The 21,482-nt window shown below is 39.4% G+C and overlaps 1 protein-coding gene and 1 pseudogene across 2 annotated transcripts; both read left to right on the plus strand.

Moving 5' to 3' along the window:
• Positions 1–12,563: 12,563 nt before the first annotated feature.
• On the plus strand, positions 12,564–15,502 carry LOC137941533 (uncharacterized; annotated as a pseudogene).
• Positions 15,503–17,890: 2,388 nt separating this feature from the next.
• Positions 17,891–21,017, plus strand: LOC137942157 (uncharacterized). 2 transcript variants are annotated; one of them, XM_068787849.1, is made up of 9 exons: positions 17,891–18,001; positions 18,697–18,821; positions 19,026–19,098; positions 19,289–19,371; positions 19,859–19,897; positions 20,169–20,239; positions 20,347–20,461; positions 20,629–20,744; positions 20,854–21,017. In XM_068787849.1, the coding sequence occupies exons 1-8, from the start codon at positions 17,962–17,964 to the stop codon at positions 20,695–20,697; spliced, it is 615 nt and encodes a 204-aa protein (XP_068643950.1). In that variant the 5' UTR covers positions 17,891–17,961; the 3' UTR covers positions 20,698–20,744; positions 20,854–21,017. The 2 variants fall into 2 exon arrangements, with proteins under 2 accessions (XP_068643950.1, XP_068643951.1); XM_068787850.1 differs by lacking the exon at positions 20,854–21,017 and having other exon boundaries at positions 20,629–20,789.
• The last annotated feature ends 465 nt before the right edge of the window (positions 21,018–21,482 follow it).

The following is a 21,482-nucleotide window of genomic DNA, read 5'->3' on the forward strand; positions in this document are numbered from 1 at the left end:
CCAGTAAAAATCAGCTCGAATTCTGTGCAAGGTCTTCTGGATCCCCTCGTGTGTACTGTCATGGTAGGCCGAGAGAATAACTGGAATCAACTCAGACTCAGGTGGAAGGAAAATCCGATGCTTATAATAAATAAGTGAATCCTGGATGGACCACTTCACATTCATTGTCCCTTCTGAGATCTGCTGATGCAGTTCCTGCAGTGCAGGGTTAGTAGCATGTGCTTCTTGCACCATGTCCATAATGAGAAATCTCGGCTGGCTGATAGAATAGACCAACTGCTGATCTTCAAAACATTGTGACAAGGCATCTGTCGCCTTATTTAATCTCCCCGCACGATACTCCACTGAGAAGTCAAACCCCAACAACTTACTGATCCAGTGTTGTTGTGGCGACGTCGTCAAATGCTGTTCTAGTAAGAATTTAAGGCTGTAGTGATCCGTGCGTATGAGAAAAGCCCGGCCCCAGAGATAAGGCCTCCAATGTTGGACCGCTTTGGCCAACCCAATCAATTCGCGCTCATAGGCTGCCAGTTTGTGATGGCAGACTGCCAACTGTCTGCTAAAATAAGCAATAGGATGGCCCAGCTGCTGTAAAACGGCCCCCATGCCCACGCCCGAAGCGTCGCACTCTACCACGAATAATTCGTTGAAGTTGAGAAGTTGTAATATTGGCGCGGATGCGAGGGCAGCTTTGAGTGCCACAAATGACGTGGTGGCCCCTTCATTCCAAATAAAGGAATTTTTCTTGAGTAAACTCGTCAATGGTGTTGCCACTGGCCCATAGTTCTGAATAAATTTATGGTAGTAGCCCGCAAGACCCAGAAAACCCCGTAATGCAGAACACGACTGTGGTTGCGGCCACTCGTGAATAGCTCGGATTTTCTCGGGATCCACCGTAACCCCCTCATGTGAGATAATGTGTCCCAGATATCCCACGTGTGAAGCCGCAAAAGAACACTTGGAGTGTTTCAAATAGAGCTGATGTGCTCTTAACAAGTCGAAAACAATCCTCAAGTGTGCCAAGTGCTCCTCAACCGACTTTCTATATATCAAAATATCATCGAAAAATACAAGAACAAACTTTCGAAGATAGGGGCTAAATACCTCGTTCATCAAAGCTTGAAAAGTGGAGGGTGCATTGGATAACCCGAACGGCATGACGACGAACTCAAAGTGGCCATGGTGCGTGTTGAACGCCGTCTTCTCGATATCAGAGGGGTGCATCCGAACCTGATGGTATCCCGAACGAAGGTCAAGTTTAGTGAATAACCACAACCCATGTAACTCATCCAGAAGCTCATCCACTACCGGAATCGGGAACTTGTCTTTTACTGTCTGCACGTTCAACTCCCGATAATCCACGCAGAACCTCCATGTCCCATCATGTTTCTTCACAAGTAAGACGGGTGAAGAGAATGGGGAGCGGCTGGGACGAATAAGACCTTGTTTCAACATCTCATGGCACTGACGCTCTATCTCATCTGAAGGTGTGGGTAACGGTATGGTCGCACGACTACTACCTCAGAACCTGGTTTCAGACAGATCCTGTGGTCACAGTGCCTCATGGGAGGCAACCCCGAAGGCTCCTGGAAGAGGTCATAGAACTCCTCAACCAGACCATCACTAGTACTGTCAGGCTGATCCTGTGTCTGCAAAGTGTGTATGCGGTGGGCCTTGTCAACCTGACAGCCCTGTAAGAGCACCCGACTTCCGGCCAAATCAAAGCTCATGGTTAAAGCCGAAAAGTCCCACAGAATGGGCCCCAATGTTTGTAACCATTTAATGCCTAAAACCATATCAAATCCCGCTAGGGGAATAACAAAAAATTCCGCATTAAATGAAGTAAATCCAATGGAAAAAGTTACCGCCTTACTAATCCCATAACTAGGGACCTTCTCGCCATTGGCCACTGAGACGGTGGCTGTCGGATGAGTGTGTATCTGGAGCTGGAGATGCTATGCAACTGTCAAACTCAGAAAATTGTGTGTACTCCCCGAGTCGACTAGTCCCACCAGTTCTCGGTCAATGACATGAGCTCGGACTTGCATTGTAGTAGGCGATTTCTACCCAGTAATAGCTTGCAAGGATATCTCTGGTGGTTCCCCCTCGATAATATCCTCTGGTTCCTCTGGATCCTCTGAATCCTCCATCTGTTATGGTCCTGGGGTTAAGTACCTATGTCTTCCGCTCCTAACAGGCCGGTCTTTTGGGTAGTATTGGCTAGGTGCTTAACATTTGGTATCAAAGCGGGCTCCCACGTCGCGAGTTCGAGTCCCGGGGCGCGCAAAGGCTGGATTAAAATTACTGGTAGGTTCGGAAAGGGCGACCTAGTGGAGGAGGCGACCTGGAGAACTGCGAAGGGGCACTAGGAGTAGGCCGCCGCTAGAGTAGGTCACTGGGTTGGGCCAGTGTCGTTGCGCCGCCGTGGTCGTCGGCTCGCAAAGGTGGGGTGTGATGTTATGGTCCTGGGGTTAAGTACCTATGTCTTCCGCTCCTAACAGGCTGGTCTTTTGCGTAGTATTGGCTAGGTGCTTAACACCATCTCGAGCCAAAATAATCGTTTACATTGGTGTCCGACCCGATACTGCTCATCGCAGTTATAACAGAGATTTTTGGACCGCCTTTCTGCCATCTCCGCACTCGTCAATTTTTTTACAAAGCTCGGTAGGGAATTACCAGGGCGGGGATCGGCTACCCGAGTCGTAGTCAAAGTGTGTCTGGATGGTGCTACTGTAGATGTTCCCTGAGATGAATTATAGCGGTGCCCTTGCCACGTGGAGGAAGTGTTCCTCTCACTCGACCAACCCGACTTACGTTGCTGCAACTGTTGTCGTTGTTCCATTGCTCGGGCCATATTCATGGCATGAGCTAGATCCGTGGGCATAAGGAGTTCTACCTCTAGCCGTAAATACTCATTGAGACCTGCTGTGAATAAGGAGACCTGCTGGTCAACCAATACCCTCTCTCCAGCATGAGCCAACTTTTCCTGGAAGAGTTTTTGATAGTGTTCCACCGAACCCGTTTGTCTCAATAGGTCTAACTCTCCCAAGGGGTTGCTGTTGGCGGGAGGCCCAAATCTAACTGTGCATAGATTTTTAAATTCTCCCCAAGTCATTCCCGATCTCTCTTTCTCTACTTGAGTCACCCATAACATGGCTTCATCTGTCATATGGAAAGAGGCTAGTTGCACCTTATCCCATTCAGTAGTCCCTTGGTTCAAAAAAAATTTTCACATCTATGCAACCAAATTACGGGATCCACAGAACCATTGAAAGAGGGAAACTCTAACTTGGTGTACCTTGGGATTGTGCCTCCATGCTGAGGTGCTTGGACAGTAGTGCGCCCAGGCCACTGCTCCCCTCTTCTGTGATATGGTTGAGTAACCTCTCTCACCTCTGGACTCTGATGTCTCTCTGCCCTCAACTCCTGTAGCATGCTAATGATTCGGCTCATCTCTTCTTCCAAACCCCAAACCTTTCCCAACACTGGTTATGCTGTTTCAAGGCTATCTTCTATCTTTTGTATCCTGATTGGATTTCTTCATTGCTGATATTATCCCCCATGTTACCCTGCTCTGATACCAAGTTGTTACGGTCCCGAGTCATGGATCGAGTAACACGGCGTGGGATTTGTGAATCCAGCACTCAGAATTTACTCACTTCACGTCAAGGGTCTGTGTATGAGTATTTCTCCTTAACCAATGCTTGGCCAGGAGGAAAGATCCTCTTTTGAGGGTCCTACCGAGTTGTTGTGCTAGGTAGAAGACCCCACAACAATGCTGACCTTGCTAGAGCAAGGTGCTCTCTTTCTTGGTCACGGCAAAGAGGGTTTGGCCCTCTTTGTTGCTGCTCTAGCTAAGAATGCAATCCTTCTTTCTTAAATAACTTGAAACAAGAGTTTGGGATAGATTAATACCTCTTCTTTGATGCTATGATCAGCTCCCACGTTGCACCAGGAATTGCTCAAGATTTGAGGATAAAAATCCTCACTTTGCTGCTTGGTAAGGGAGGAATTGGGCCTCTCTTGTTGCTGCTGCCAAGAAGGAGGATAGACCTCCTCTTTGGGCTCGGAAAAGGGGCAGGAAGCTCCTTTTCTTAATAGGGATGATGGTGGATGAATTTGGGTGAAGATGGATGGCAATGGAGGGTGAATGATAGGTTGGATTTTTGGAGTAAACCCTAAACTCGGGATCAAGAGGTGATCCCAACCTATTTAGACTAAGTTATTCTAAAATCTCAAAGCTTACCTATTTCATTCATACCTATCCCTTAAATAGGGAGTTTTAGGGTTAGGGTTACAATAATTCCCCATAATGCCCTTACATGAAAAGTAATTAGAAATAACTCCTACTTAAAACAATATAAGAAATAAATCCTACTTAAAACAATATTAGAAATAAATCCTACTCAAAGAAATATAAGAATTAAATCCTATTGAGTGAGTTGTTGTTGTTTTCTTCGTTGTGTGACTCGGTGTGCTATTGAGTCCACAACACACCATGGTGGGTCCCACATTGTAACATAAACAAGTGAAGTGAATTCACTCGATGAGATCAATGAATTTACTTTCACTCATCGTTTCACTCAACGCACGACTGTTTCACTATTTTGGCTCTCGCTCTCAGCTCTCCTCTTTACCTACACTATCTCTCCGCTCTCTACCTACACTCACCGTCAAAGCTTTGCTAATTCACAAAAACGGAATGGAATTTTCTTGCTCCAACAACAATCAAGGCTGTGGTTTGGTCCATTGAAAATTGTAGGTTTAGTATTTGAGTCTATAGTCATAGATTGACTGGTTGCAAATTTTCTTTTGGCTTGTTCCTTCATAACAGGAAATCGAACTGGTAGTGATCAATGTCTAGTTGAAGTTTATCTAGAAAGAGCAAAGGAAGAAGAAAGAACATGCTTTGCTATGAAGAACAAAAAGGGAAGAGTAAATATGCCCTGTAAAAAGTCAACTGACATGACAATTTTAAAGAAAATATACGAAGTTAGTGGAGTGATTATTTAGAGTCGCAAAGCAAGAAAGAAAAAACATGAGTGTAAGAAGGAGCGAACCTGGTCTACGGTTCATGCCTGCAACAAAAGATACACTTCTAGAGAAACTCTTTGAAGGAATTCTCCAGAGCCTACCTTTTCCATCTCCTATTTCAGCTTCTGGAAAGTGAGAACTAAGAAATAAAAAAAAAAATAAAAGCAAGACTACGGTTTGAAACAATTACCACCTAAGCTTTTCTTTTGCATAAATTTGTTTCAGTCTTTCTCTTCAAACACCGAGTAATAGGAGAAGGAAATGGAACGAAGTGTCCACCATAGCTTGTTTGTTAATTCTCCTTATCCCGCCTCTACATGCATGGAAGACTAGAAGGTGAAAACAAGAAGAAAGTAAGTGTGTGAAGGAGAAATCTTGTTGAGATTTCTTCCCTTGTACAACAATATATTCTTTCCTTGAACAGAATATATTTTAATCCTTGTAATCTCTGTAATTACAATCGATCTTACCATGTGTTGATTATTACGATCTATAAAATGGCTATTTATACCGGACGATGTGAATAGCAAATCAATACAATTGAAACCTTATTTTTTATTTGGTATTAGAGCGGCAAAACCCTTCTCCTTCTCCTTCCAGTCGTTGAAGAACAGAGCAATTACTCTCCGTATTCATCTTTGTAGTCGCCATGAACAACACTGTTCAGCAGTGCTCCCGTATTCATCTTTGTCATCACTGTGAACAATACCGCTGTCACCCTACTCCGGTGGAACTTCCGAAAGTCATTGATGACTGTAGCCGAGCCATCACTTGGCCTTCTAGCAACCTGCATCAAAGGTCCTGATGGAGAATAAAAAGCTACAATAGCTTTCTTCTTGATCGTCATCGTGAATAGAACCGTCGTCACCCTACTTCCGCGGAACTTCTGAAAGTCACCAACGACTGCAGCCAAGCCACCGTTCGGCCTTCTAGTAACCTGCACCAGCGTCCCGATGGAGAAGAAGAAGGTGCAATTGTGATTTAATTTTTTCTCTTAACTTAGGTACTAGTTTTTTATTTTTTCTGCCTAGCGATCCGGACTTGGACCAAACCAAAATCAAAGACCCAAACTGGGTCAACCCAGCTGCAGGAAACTGATGATACCAGAATCAGAGACCAAAATTGGGTCAACCCAGTGGCAGGAAATAGATCGGACCCGTTCTCGGACCGGACCAGAATCATAGACACAAATCAGGTCAACCCAATGGCAGGAAGCAGACTAGACCAGTTTTTTGGGTGTTAATTTTATTCTGATCACCGCCGATCTTCTTGCATCATGTAGAAGGAATCAACACTGATTATTCATGTTCAATCCAAAAACTTTGGTTTTACTACCAACGTCATTCTTACGGAAGTTAACTATGATGTATGGTCCCAAATCATGGAGATGCAATTTGTAGGACCTGAGAAGCTTGAATATATAATGGGAAAGACACGACTTCCACAAGAAACTGATGCTTCCTATACAAAGTGGTATGCTGAAAATCAAAAGGTCAAGGGATGGTTGCTAACCTCTATGTCACCAGATATTATGAAGCGCTATATTCGACTACGCACCGCAAGTGAAATCTGGAATGCTCTGGCCAAAGCTTTCTATGATGGGTCAGATGAATCACAAATTTTTTCATTGAATCAGACAATTTTCTCTACCAAACAAACTTGTCGCCCTCTATCAACATATTATGGCGATTTTGTGGAAAAGTTCCAATAACTTGATCATCGTGACATGATTATAATGAAAGATCCTGATAATGTTATCGCCTATAGAAAACCCGTTGAGAGATTGTGTGCACACTTCTTAAATGGATTGGATACAAAATTCGAACAAATCCAAGGCGAGATTCTCAGAAAGGACCTGATATTGGATCTTGAAGAAGCCTATGCTTACGTACGCCGTGACTCTGTTCGTAGAACCACTATAAATGGTGAAGTTGATCATGTTGAGTCATCTGCAATGGTGGCATGTCGAGCTAAGCCTAAAAAAGCTCAACCAACTGGTCCTACCAGTTATCAAAATTGGGCATCAAGAGCTCATAAATGTAGCTATGTGATTGGAACAACAAAATCAGAGCGTATTTGTACTCACTGTGGTGAAACCTGGCATACAAAGTTACGATGCTATGAACTTATTACTTATCCAGAATGGTGGGATCCTACCAAAGCACTCGCAAACGGAACTCTAAACCAAATAATCATGCTTTAGTTGCAGTGGTAGAACCTTCCACCTCCAACACGACTGAGGATGCATCAACTTTATTTTCTACATCTGGTAAGGTTATTCATACTTCCGCTCCTAGTTTTAATAGTGAATGGATAATTGATTTTGGTGCTACTGATCACATGACCTTTGACAGTCATCATATTCAATTTATGAAACCAGCAGAACAGCATATTGTATCCACAACAAATGGTACTCCTTCTCATGTTATTGGAGAAGGTTCCGTTACCTTCATTGAAAATCTGAGTCTTGATTCTGTATTAGTTGTTCCAACCCTCAATCATAATTTATTATTTGTGGTTCAAATAACTGTTACTCTTCATTGTATTGTATTTTTTGGCCTAACCTTTGTGTTTTTAAGGACATTTGAACTCGGAAGACAACTGGTTGTGGTACTAGAAGGGGGAAGCTCTATTACTTTGATCTAATGCTAGAGAGTTTTCGTCAGTTAGCTCAAGCATTCTCCATTAATAAATCTACAAATTCTGAAATTTGGGTATGGCATAAACGGTTGGGTCACTCATCCTTTGGATATTTAAAGAAATTGTTTCCAAAACTCTTTACTTGATTATCTGTTCCATCATGTTCCATTTCAAATAAGCATGAATAGGAGTCCAACACCCTTTATGATTATCCACTTTGATGTATGTGGTCCAATATAACCTTTCTTAGTGATAAACGGTGGTTTGTTTCCTTATGATGATCACACCGTATGACTTGGATTTGCTTAATGAAATAAAAAAGTGAAGTTAGTTCATTGTTCAAACAATTTCACAGAATGATAGCCACTCAGTACCATTCTACAATATAAACTCTCCGCAGTGACAATGGTGTGGAGAATTTGCTAATCAAGGTTTGAAAGAATATCCAGATGATCATGGTATTACTCATCAAACTACTTGTCCATACACCCCTCAACAAAATGGGGTTATAGAGTGAAAGAATTGTCACCTTCTTGAGGTTGGTCATGCTTCCCTGTTTAAAGCTCATATGTCGGCTAGTTACTAGGGTGAAGCCATGACAATTGCATCTTATCTTATCAACTGAATACCCTCGAGTGCATTACAATTTCAGACCCCCTTGAATATTCTTCATGAAGCCGTAAGTTCACCTGCTATGTCGAATCTGCCATCTAGAGTTTTTAGGTGTGTAGCCTTTGTTCATCTTCATAAGCCATTGAGAAATAAATTGGAATCCCGAGCTCTCAAGTGTGTCTTTGTTGGTTATGCTCAACATAAAAAAGGCTATCGTTGTTATCATCCTCCCCCTTATAGCAAACCTAATAATGAGCATGGAGGTGTGCTTTATAATGAGCGTGATTCATTTATAACAAACTTAAGAGGTGTAATTCTGTTAATATTTGAAGAACCATAGCATCCCGTTAGAATTCCAATTTCACCCTTTCCTATTTATTTAACTCGGATTCAACCCCATTTAATCGGATCCCTCGAAGCATTTATAGACTGTAAAGAGATGAGAACATGCCTTCAAGCTTTCTGCTAAAATTACAACCACTATGAAGAATAAATTGTTTTGGCTAATTCATAGAATTGACTTTCTAGTATTTTTCCACAAAAAATAAAAACTACAGAAAACCAATATTTATTTATTTTTTAATTTTTTATTAATTTATCACTTGTTAAAATCTATTATTTAGTTTATTAATAAAAATTTTAAGTAAAATTTATAAAAATTCAATCTATCAAAATATTTTATTAATTAAACTATCCTTGCATTTTACACAATACTTTCCATCGTACACACTAACATAAAAAAATTACTTTTACATTGCACTTTTCATTAGACTAAAGGGGGGGGTTAGTCAACATTGAAGTTGAAGTTGAAGTTAGACTTCAAATTCAAGGCAATGATTTAATTCAACTTCAACTCATTCTTGGGTGTTAGTGTAGACGAGTTAAGTGCACTGGAAAACAAATTCCAATGTTAGTGCCCCAAAATGAAAAATATGATATAAACAAGAGAATGAGTAACTTTTTATAATATACTTAAATAGAACTATTACCTAAATAGATAATTACAAAAGTAAACATGGTTACTACACTTTTAAGTGATTTAATGTAGTATTAAAATATATTAATATACTAATTAATGAAATACTATATTATATTAATTACGTGCGACTAGAATAAATTATAAAAAATAAATGAAAAATTAAAAAATAACAGAAGTGAATATAAAAATAAATTAATTAATTAATTGAATCGAATAAAAAATTATTTTATTAATAACAGAAGATGGTTACTACAAAATTAAAAAATGATTAGTTTAATTAATTATAAAAATGAGATAAGTAAACCAAACTAATTGATCAAATACTCTCTTTAACAATATTTTAATTACCAATATTAATTTTATAATTTAATATAGTAATAAGATTAATTAATATAATAAATAAATTATTTTATTAATAAACTAGGATAGATTATTAATAACATATATATTTATTTAATTAAAACTTAACAAACATGCTTGAAAATGAACTGAGTTACTCGTAATAGTCCACAATTTACAGCATAAAAGCAAACTTTTATGCCTTGGAATATAACAACAAGTTCATGCATTTAATATTAAAATCATCAACTTATTAGTTTAGTACATAAGAACGATAAAATACATGTTCAAAATCAATAAGATACAACCATCAATGATCATTCCACATGTTATTCGCTATGGCATCTCGAAATTGTGCGGCTCTTGTGGATTCTAATGCACGCAACCTCCGCATGTTTGTTGATAGATTGTATTCATCCACAAGATCATCGCTATCTTCATCCTCATTTACACTGCTAATCAGACCTCACCACCTCCTCCACCAAGCTCATCACCTGCATCATCATCTTCCGATTCAAACATATCATTGTAACCCTCTTTATGTATATAATTATGTAATATGCAACAAGTTATTTCAATTTTAATCTGGATCTTATAAGAAAACGGAGGAGTGCCTTTCAACATTTGAAATTGAGCTTTTAAAGCACCAAAAGTTCGTTCAATAGTATTCCTCAAAGATGAGTGCCTTCAGTTGAATAACTCTTTATCATTTATAGGAAGGTTGTCTCCAAATTCTTGTAGATGATAATGAGTTCCTTGATATGGAGCCAAAAATCCTGGCAGATTTGCATAACTAGCATTGAGTATATAATATTTACCTATAGTACAAAATATATTCTGCCTAAAATAATTGAAGATAATAATAGATAAAAAGATATTGAATAAAAAGTATTATTTACCTTCGGGTAGAAATAGTCTATCTTCGCGAGTCAATGCATTCTTCAGTACACGGGAATCAGCTATTGATCCCTCCCATCCAACAAGTACATAAGTGAATTGCATGTCAAATGTGCATACTGCCATCACATTTTGTGAGAGATAACCCTTTCTGTTCCAGAACCTTTGTTAGTTTTCAAGTGGGATGTTCGCTTTGATATGAGTTCCATTAATAGCCCCAATACAATCCTAATTATACCATTTCAATTAATACAAAGTAACTTTGTATATTAATCTAAAATTGTTTATTAGAGGGCAAGTGATGTTGCCTTAAATACGGATAAAACATTTGATTGTTTAAAACCTTCGAGTGAGTGCGTTCTAAAGGCCGTTTGATGTAATCAGATTGAAGTCTGATAATAGAATTCAACCCTTATTGAAATACCTACTTATGGTCCAGTTTTATCTATCAAACATCTCTATTGTGACACTATACGATTGTTGTTGACCAACAGTTAGGAGAAAATATGCAAGTTGTTCTTCCACTGAGATGGTCTTGGTGGCTAATAAAAATCCTCTACTATCAAGTATCCCTGCCAATTTGTGAAACACGATTTGATTCATCTTGTAAACTTTTTAAAATTTAACAGGTGATTTATCTAATGCCATTTGCAAATAAATAGGACCACCAATCCCACAAGAACGTGGTGCACGTCTATTCCAATGGTTGAGATAGTATCTTCCCATGGCATAAAAAATACATGTGAATGCTAACATACTTGCAATCATTTCTTAGTCTTTCTTAATATCTATGGAAACCTGTAAATACAATCACCACAAGCACAGTGATGACTACAAAAATAATTCATATTTCTTCCTAAGAGTCATAAACACAAACATACCCCTATCTTCAATCATAACCTATTTTCAATCACACCTCTAAACAACCATATCCAATCACACATCCACAATATTCATCCACACAATAAGAACCCAACAATCATGGAAACCCAAATCTTAACCATAATGACATTCATAATCTATCAATGATAAGTCTTACAATGTCATTAAAAAAATATCAATAAAATTAAAAACACTCGTCCCAAAGTAGACATAGTACTTAAAACTCATTACTACATTTCACTAGAACAATCTTGAAGCCAATTGAGCTGGTCTGGGATTTCCTTGAGGGCTTCGAACCATTTATCTCTGACTTTACCATCTTAAGGTTTGATAGCATCACTAAATACCGTGGCGATTTCCTTCATTGCATCAAAGAATACGAAAGTGTCATCAGTGGACATATTGGATCTCTTTCTACGACGAGTTGAAGTTGATGGGTTACCACTTTGAGACTAATTTGGTGCCGACTCATTCCTGCCAAAGAATGGTGATGGAGTATCCCTACCTAAATCGACATCGTTGAGCAACGTCCAAGGTTGAATTTTCTCACTCAGACTGGGCATCATTGCACATGTCTACACTAGTTTGACTGATTGTCCTCATGGCTATTGAGTTTCCTACTACCAAAGCCAATTTGTCATAAAGAGGGCACCCTTCATGTCTATACTTTTCAACATCTTTATGCTCCTACAAGCAAGAAACATCTTTTAGACCTGCCAATAGCGAGTTCTAGTAATGCGATAAACCTATAAAATGTTTTGCAGTTCAGTATAATTTACTGACCTTGATGTAGTCTTGCCATACAAAATAACATGCAGTAACTCACTATGTGGTTGCATCCCATTCGAACCCACTAGTATTGAGACAGCAAGAAACACGATGAGCCAAGAAGACCCATGGATGGCAATCCACAGACAAATCAGAGAAATAACTGGCGATGCACAGACAAATCAGAGAAATAACTGCAGCAGGCATTGTAGCAGAAAAAATACAGAAATGGCGTGCCAACTGGATGAAATATTTTTTTCCAACAATGCAACAAGAGACAGTTGATTGAGAAGTAGTCTGGGACGAGAAAATGGGTGCCAAATTAACCACTTCGTCCGGTCTACCAGCGGAAGCTTCTGCGGAAGGTTCGGGGGCAATCTCATATCCGGATGTGCAGAGAGGCTTTGCATCACAAAAAATCAAGATTTTTCGTGACGGGCAAAGAGGCTTTGCGTCACAAAAAAATCAAGATTTTTGTGCACGAAAACCCAAAGCCGAACGACGACGACGATTTGGGGAAATCAAAGGGGTTTTTTGCTACCACATCGTCGGCGTTGGTCAAATTGGGGGAGACCTCAAATTCAAAATCACACCAAGACAACTCACGGCAAGCGGAACACCATCTTGAACTGGAGAAGGAATATTTTCCTACGACGATTCCGACTGGGACACAAGCAGCGAAGCCCCAAAGGGCTGCCCTTCACCACCGGACACGGAGGAGACTCCGTCGGTGCCGTCGAAAACATGTCTGGTGGGATGTGACTTCCGGCCACCACCTCCCACTCGCAATCCCCCTCTCGGCAAAACAGAGGGAACCCAATTTCCAAATTGGGTGGGGTAAGTTTCGACAACCTCATTTTTCCATTCAATCTTGTGGTCAGATGACCAAATTCGTGCTGCTGTGTGATGAAGTCTCTGCATTGCAAGAGAAATTTTTTTTGGGGATTACCGGAAGGAGAATAAAAATTAAATGGAGGCTGTTTTATTTTTCTATTGTCGTGAACCTCAGCGTGGCTCAAAATTTTTTTTTGGCGGGACTTTGTTTTTCTGTGGAGGAGCACAGTGATGTTCAATTTTCTGTTAAGCATGAACAGAAGCTAGATTGTGGTGGTGGGTACCTGAAGTTGCTAAGCAGTGATGTGGATCCAAAGACTTTGGTGAATGACCTTAGCAGTGATGGCTTCAAAGCAATCTGGATGTTGGACCCAGGAATAAAACATGAGGAAGGTTATTTTGTATATGATAGTGGTACAGAGAATGATGTGTGGGTTCAACAAGCTGACTGCAGACCATATATTGGGGAAGAATGGCCTGGACCATGTGTTTTCCCTAATTTTACACAAGAAAAAGTTCGTCCATGGTGGGAAAAGCGTCCCTTTGTTCTCACTAGAGCTGGATTTGTAGGTAGTCAAAGGTATACTACAACATGGACTGGAGACAATCTGTCACACTGGGACCAATTACATATGAGTTTATCCATGGTACTTCAGCTAGGTCTCAGTGGTCAACCATTATCAGAACCCGATATTGGTGGTTTTGCTGCGAATGCAACACCTAAATTATTTGGAAGATGGATGGACTTAGGTGCTTTTTTTCCTTTCTGTCGTGGGCAATCTGAAAGTGGCACTACTGACCATGAGCCCTGGTCTTTTGGAGAAGAGTGTGCAGAAGTATGTCGTCTGGCATTAGTGAGACACTACCGCTTCCTGCCACACTTATATACTCTTTTTATATGGCACATACCAAGGGTAATCCCGTTCCAGCTCCTACATTCTTTGCAGATCCAACAGATCCAAATTTGAGGAAAATTGAAAATTCCTTTCTACTAAATCCACTTTTAATATGTTCCAACACTACACCTGAGAAAGGATTGCATCAACTCCTACAACAGTTTCCTAGGGGCATTTGGATCAGTTTTGATTTTGATGACCCACATCCTGACTTACCCACTCTACATTTGCAAGATGAAACTGGGAGAGCAGAAGGTCTCTTTGAAGATGATGGGCATGGATATGGATTTAGTAAAGGAGAATATCTCTTCACATATTATGTTGCTGACCTACAATCCTCAGTTGTCACAATAAAGGTTGAAGGATCATGGACAAGGCCCGAGAGGCACTTACATGTACATTTATTGCTAGGTGGAGGTGCCAAGCTTGATGCACTGGGAACTGATGGAAAGGTGATTCAGATAAGGATGCCTTCAGAAAATGAAGTGAGTGACCTCATAGCCAATAGAAAAAAGCAGTACGAAACACTTTTAGAAAACGCATCAAATATTTCAACTGTAGAAGATCAAGCAAGCCAGAAGGGTGACGAGTTTTAGAATATAGACGGGGATGAGGATGAAGATGATGCAATTGCTGCTCGTGCTCCAGGTTTGGGACAACAACTATTTTATGGCCAAGGTCTTCCCGCTAATACAGTGCTTAATGGGTTAGGGTCTTGTCAGAGAATGTTGCAATTTCAAATTGCTGCTGCTGTTGCAGACAACATGGTGGTCTCCTTTCATCACTCCGCTATGACTCTGGAACTTCATGACCAATTTCATCAGAAATGGCTTCCAACAGCAGTGGTAGAGATCTCAAATACCATGGACTGTACGTATGATGTGATGTTCGCTGTAATTCAAGACAGTGAACAACAACTTGGGCTGTCTGGAATTTTGAGAAGGACAACTTGGTTGGATTCATGCAATGCTGGGGTTTCTGCTGATGTTGGGGATGAGGGAAACCCATGCCGTCGGCTTCCTAGTGCTGTACAGTTACTTGCCGATTCAGTTCACCTAACCATACCACGTCACCGTGTTGATCCCGTTGCCCGTGATGGTTTCAGGCCACTGAGTGTGTCCTGGTGTAGCAACTGGAGGGGGTCCGTGGCAATGGGTAGGCAGTCCCACTTCGTCAATGGGGGGCCGCCGTGAGGGGCTGTTTCACACCAGTCTAGGACTGAGGGAGGGCAGCTTTGCTGTTGGGCGAGATGTAGCGACATTCAACACGTTTTCCTACGGTTGAACAAAAAAAAATCCTAGAGGAAATGGACCAGTTTTTGGGCGTCCAGAGGGCGAACATAGCAATCGCAGATGCTAATTGGGCATAGGTGGAGACGCGACATAGAAACCCTACTTCCGAGCTTGAGGACAAGCTCGTTCTTCCAGGGGGTGTAATGTTATGCACGCAATAACATTATTATTTTAGTTGTTTTCTTTAATTTACTTTATTTATTTCAATTTTAGCCCACAAGGGTATTTTTGTAATATTTTTTATAGGGGTATTTTTGTAATATTTTATTGTAAACCCTAACAGGGTGAACCCTATTTAAGGGGTATCGGTAATGAGAAAGACAAGCATTGAGAATTAGGTTAAATCTAGTGTAAACAGGCTTAGAGTTCTCCTCAACGAGCTCTAGGGTTTTCAAACTTCCCTTTGACCTTTGTTCACCATGTCTCCCTATGACTCCATGTGTCAAATCCGGGACTGTAACATCAACAATTTTTTTTTTTATTAACTGCTTCTTCATTGAACCTATTGACACAATCCATACACACCTCATGATTCCAAACCCCATTGGGCAACTTGTTTACCATATTGTCCTGCTTAACCACGAGATCGAGTATTTTGTTGTCATCCTCAAAGGTCCAAACATTATATGATCAAGGAGTTTGTTGTCTTCTTCCAGCCATCTATAATCTAAATCCGAGATGGTCCTCATCGAATTTGTTTTATCAGACAACCTTTACCCGTCATAGTAAATAGGGACCCATGGAAACACAAATAAGAACTTAAAATAAAACCCACGTGGTGGATATTTATAAGCCATCTGAATCTCCTCACCACATAGCAAGATCATTCCATAACATTTCAAAATTATTGAACAATATTCTATAACATTTATAAATTAAAACTAATTCCATTGCAGGGGACTAGAACAATGCAAAAATACACTCATCAAGTCCAAATTCACCGAACACCTTAGGTAGAGCCCCATATGACTTCGCAGTCACAACGAACCGTACCTCGTCAGTGATGGGGGTCGGGTTTTGTTGGCTAATGGACACCTGTGTAGGCGACTCAACCTAGTTTGAACTGGACTCAACCCACCCATTAGCGCCATAAACCCTAAATCCTAAACCTTATCCCCTAAACCATAAACCCTAAACCCACCCTCCATTAGCCCCTACACCCTAAACCCACTCTCCATTAGCCTCCATTAGCCCCTAAACCCTAAACCCTAACCCTAATTCCATAACCTAAACCATAAACTTTTTACCCTAAACCCCCTAAAAGCTCCAAACCCTAAACCCTAAACTCCTAACCCTACCTTGATCGCGCTTTTAAAAAAAAAAAAAAAAAAAACTCTAACCTTAAATACCATAAATCCTACCTTAACCATACTCTAAATACCATAAACCCTAAACCCAAAATTATACCCTACCTTAACCCTAACTCTAAATAGCCTAACCCTAAACCTGAAATTATACCCTAACTTAACCCTAACTCTAAATACACTAAACCCTAAACCCTCACCCTAAACCTGAAAGTATACCCTAACTTAACCCTAACTCTAAATACCCTAAACCCTAAATCATAAAGACGAAATTGAACCCTAAATACCATAAACCCTAACCTATATCCCGAAATTATGCAGAAACTAAACATTAAATATAAATACCACACACAGAAATTAAGATTAAGTCAAATACAATAGTAAATTAATAATAAAAAATTAAGGTTTAGGATTACCTTCTGAAATTTAGGAAAAACCGAAACCCAATGTCAAAATCGAAGCCAAATGGGGAAATCAAGGAAAATCGAAGTAGAATAGAAGAAATTGACGCTGAAATGGGGAAATCGAAGGAAATTGAAGCCGAAATGGGTTAAATAGAAGGAAATCGGGAGGATTTTTAGGTGAAAAGAAAAGAGTGAGAGGGAGAAGGGAAAAGTGAGAGGGAGACGAGAGAAGGAGAAGGAGACCAAGAGGGACTAGTGAGAGGGAGACGAGAGAGGGAGAAGGGAGAGGGAAGCTGAGAGAGACATGGAGAGAAGATGTGAAGATGATGAAGGGAGAAGAGATGCAAAGACGATGAGAAGGGAGAAGAGATACGAAGACAATGAAGGGAGAAAAAATCGAAGGGAGTGCGAAGACGAGAGAGGAAGACAATGAGAGTAAGAAGAGAGCAAGAGAAAAAAAATTCTGGAGGGGAAAAAAATTTCATCGGGGGAGGCAACGATGCATCCCGAGTGATGCTTCAAATGAATGATTCGAAAAATCGGGTTAAATCACAATTCCACCATTTTAGCCTGAGTAAATTATCTGCGGTATTCAAATTATGCTGGTGTTCATTCACCACTAATGGCTTAATCAAATGAACAATATAGTGCGAGTGAACTTCATTAATGTCTGACCCCCGAAGAGTAATTCACTTTCCCTTTTCAACAATATTTTCAAAGTGTAATAAAGAAACCGGATTTGGTGTTCAATAAGCTTCCTCTGTAAAATCATTCAACCATATTACATGCACAGCAAAACTTTCTGTCCACACAGCCTAATAATTAACTAGAAACGGAATTTATGGATCGAGGACGGTTGGGATTAACCGAACCACTTGCAACCGTAACAGTCGGTTAATCGTTCGTACGGTAAATATTCTGCTTCAATGGTTTGTGCTTTTTGTGGCGTCATATGAAATAGGGATAGGATATCTTGGATAGAATGCGTCGAACCCGCGCGCAGACGCATTATCCGTCTCTCGTGGAAAAAGAAAAAAAAGGCCTGCGGCTCCTCTAAATCAAAGTAAACAACGCGGGAAAATGTCGTTCAGTCTGTCGTCCCCATACGGCTTTCTTTTTTGTAAGAGGCATTTCGATTTAAGTATTATTTTACTTTGATTTAGTTATTTATTCTAATGTTTTTCTTTCAACAATTATCTCTATAATCTCAAATGATTCGAGTATGATTTTTCAATCGACGGCGAAGGTACTCTTTTTTTTTTTTATATGTCAAGAAGAAGAAATGTGCTCTGTAATAACTGTCTGACGAAAACTAGTATTTTGTTGTGTTTACTATGTATGATCCAGTATGAGGTACCGAAATAAAAAATAAATTGCTTATTTTCTTTAATTTGTTGAAGTCATCTTTCTGATATGTTTTTTTTTTTAATTTTAATTTTTTTTCTGTGATGTGCTTTTTCGAGGGAGTGCTTCATCTAATCAGAACAAACTTGAAAGATCAACGGAATTTCTCCGCGAGAGCTGTGATGTATTGATCGTGTTCTATTTGGCTTGTCCTAAATAATGGAATGTCTGTCAATATTTTCTCCTATCTATAGAGTTGAGGCTTTTTTAGTAGTCCGACAAACTATTCCTGGTCTTGATAAGAAACCGAATAAAGCGGACGACAGCCTAGTGCATAATTGATTAGTTAGGATTCCACTGGTGAAACTGACCTGGTACAAAGCCAGAGAAGAGGAAGCCAAAGCAATTCAGAAAAGTTTTGCGGTAATTCAAATATGATACGATTTTATTTTGCTTTCCCTTTTTGAACAGGTCGGGAGGTTGGATTTTGCTGGAGGAGCACGGAAAAATTAGTTTATAGGTCTTTCTCTAGTAAAAGCTTCACAAGAAAGGAGAATAGTTGTAGCAGAGGAAGACGGGCGGCCGTTGCATTACTGGTTTGTATGCTTATTCATGACGTAGCTGTCTGCTTTTGCTTAATGTTGGAAAAAATGTAGTTTCATGCTGTTTGCATGGCTTCTTTCTCATTGGAATGTTGCGATTCTTATTAAAAAAATCTCATACCATCTTCTTGAAGAATTCAAGGAAATTGTCCGTTGTTGTCTTATTGCTTGATGAGTTTGGTTTATTTCCCTTTGCAGTCGGGGAGAAAGGCCACGAAAAGAGAAACTGTTATCCCCAATCCAGATTACAGGATACCGGTTGTGTTATTAGGTGAGTATTGCTTTGTTTTTGGATAAACTAGCAGTCCCCTGTAAGGTATGCTAATGCTAGTAATCACATTGCTGGTAGAGAGTCTAATGGAATTTTGAATCTTCAGCATTTATTAAAGCCTGTCTATATAAGCAGGAAAAAAATTTAATATAACTGATTTTTGGCCCCAATGCTTTCTCAATTGAAACAGGTTTAGCTGGTGGATTAGTATATCAAAATAATCTACTACCAGCAGCTCCAATTGGTCTTCTTGGTTTGCTTCTTCTGTTCCAGGTAAAAGAGAAGGCAGTCGGAAGTAAGCTTAAGTGTTATTATTACCTTTATTATTACATCAAGTGGTATAACTTACTGGAGTATGGTTGCATATTTGATATGACTCTATTAACTTCTTATGAATTTGGATTAATATTCCATATGGATACGTATTCCTGAAGGGAATACCTATCTGCTCTTTTGCACCAATTCTTGCTAAGTTAGCAGCTGCATTATTTGTTTCACTATATGAATTTGGTTGACCTCTTTTACTTGAGACATTTATTCCTTTCTACTGTCACTTGTTGTTGGATCTTCAGAAAGTCATCATCTTAGTAAGATTTCTGTTCAGAAACTATGTACTTCTTACCTGATTCTAACTGGGAAAACATGCACTTTGAGGCCTGTCTATACAAGTTATCATCTCTTAATGCAAGCTTTTCTGAGCAAATTTATGCAATTTCTTGTTGCTTTGGTAGGATCTAATGCATTTATCTGCTCTTTGCAGACTACTCGAGTGCGATTTGTGTTTGATGATGAGGCCCTGGTTTGTTCCTTTTGTTCCCGAGAAAAAAGTTCTTTCCTTCTATCTTGGCTGATTTGGAATGCTTTGACCCTCTTATCTGCCAATGTTACTTAGAACGTCATCAAAAGATAAGCTCTTAGAGTAAATTGGCTAAAGTTATTCTCTGGTTGAGATAACAACTTAAACAGAAGGAACTCCTTTATCTTCTGCTAATGCCAGGTTAAATTGAATATTTATGTTTTTGAAGGAACTCTATTTTGTATTGTACTTTCTGATACATTCTTACTTTTAGGAGGTCAAAGTTGGGGATCAACTACAAGAGTCTGGGGAAAATGTGTTTGTAGGTGGTAAAAATCGCTGGAAGTGAGTATATGGTGTTTTAGGTTTTCAAATATCAATTGAAATCATGAAGTTCTACCAAAAATGAAGAAAACTGAAAAATGAGTGCTTGCATGATCTTTCTTCTGCAGATACTCCACATTTGTCAATTGGGAACTCTGGTGGCCAAACTTCCCTATCTTAGTATACTTTAAAGAGACACAAACAAAGCCAGAAGGGCAAGTTCACTTCTTTCCTGTTATTTTTGTGAGTTATCTTACCCTAAAGAACATAACAGCCTAAATTTTTTATTTTTATTCAATTATATTTACAAGTATTTCTTCCTAGTTTCATTGGGGTGGTACCCCACATTTTCATGTGGATTCTATTGGTGAATTCATCTGTTAATGCTGTTATTGGCCTTTTTCACATAGAATGGGAAACAACTCTATGATGTTATGGTGGAGCGTGCTGGGCCTTCGAAGACAAGTGGGCCAAAATAACGATCAATGGGGTACAAGGTCAAAGTTGTTCACCATGGCGAGTCTTTGTATGTATATAACTCTTTATAAACTTAGATGTTGTTTTGTCTTGATGGGCTCTGCTTTTGGTTTGACCGTTAGTCTTTTTCTTTGTGTCCATTTCCCCTGGTCTGGCAGGTAGGGGTGGCATCGAGCGAAGCCGAGCCTGAACCTGCCTATATTCGAACCGAGCTTGATTTAAATATTTCGAGCTGAGCTTCGAGCCGAGCCTCATCTCGAGCCTAAAATTGTTATCGAGCTCGAGCTCAAAAATTTTAACCGAGTTCGAGCTGAACTCGAGCCTCAACATACATTTAAAAATTTTGAAAAAATATATATCAAATAAATTATATATAAAATTATACATACATTTTACATAAAATTGGACATGACCTCTACATAAAATTAGGCATAACCTATATATATATATATATAATACATGTATAAGATTGAGGCATAACCTCTTCTTAAAATTGAGTACAATCTATGTATATAATACTAGTATAAAATTCGGCATGACCTCTACTTAAAATTGGGCATAATCAATATACATAATACTTGCATAAGTACTCCATAAATATTCCATAAACACTCCATAAAATTATCTATACATTCCATAAACACTCCATAAAATAGTCTAAACACTTCATACATTGCATAATATTATAAATAAACTTCATACAATAATCAAACACAACAAAATTAAATGAAATATCACTATCAATTTACAATCACCTAAATAAAAATTATAAATCCATTATAAAATT

This window comes from Aristolochia californica, unplaced genomic scaffold (assembly GCF_029961685.1).
Source record: "Aristolochia californica isolate CCGP_79_NKW_82.1479 unplaced genomic scaffold, dmAriCali1.0.hap1 SCAF_9, whole genome shotgun sequence".
NCBI classification, from domain to species: domain Eukaryota; kingdom Viridiplantae; phylum Streptophyta; class Magnoliopsida; order Piperales; family Aristolochiaceae; genus Aristolochia; species Aristolochia californica.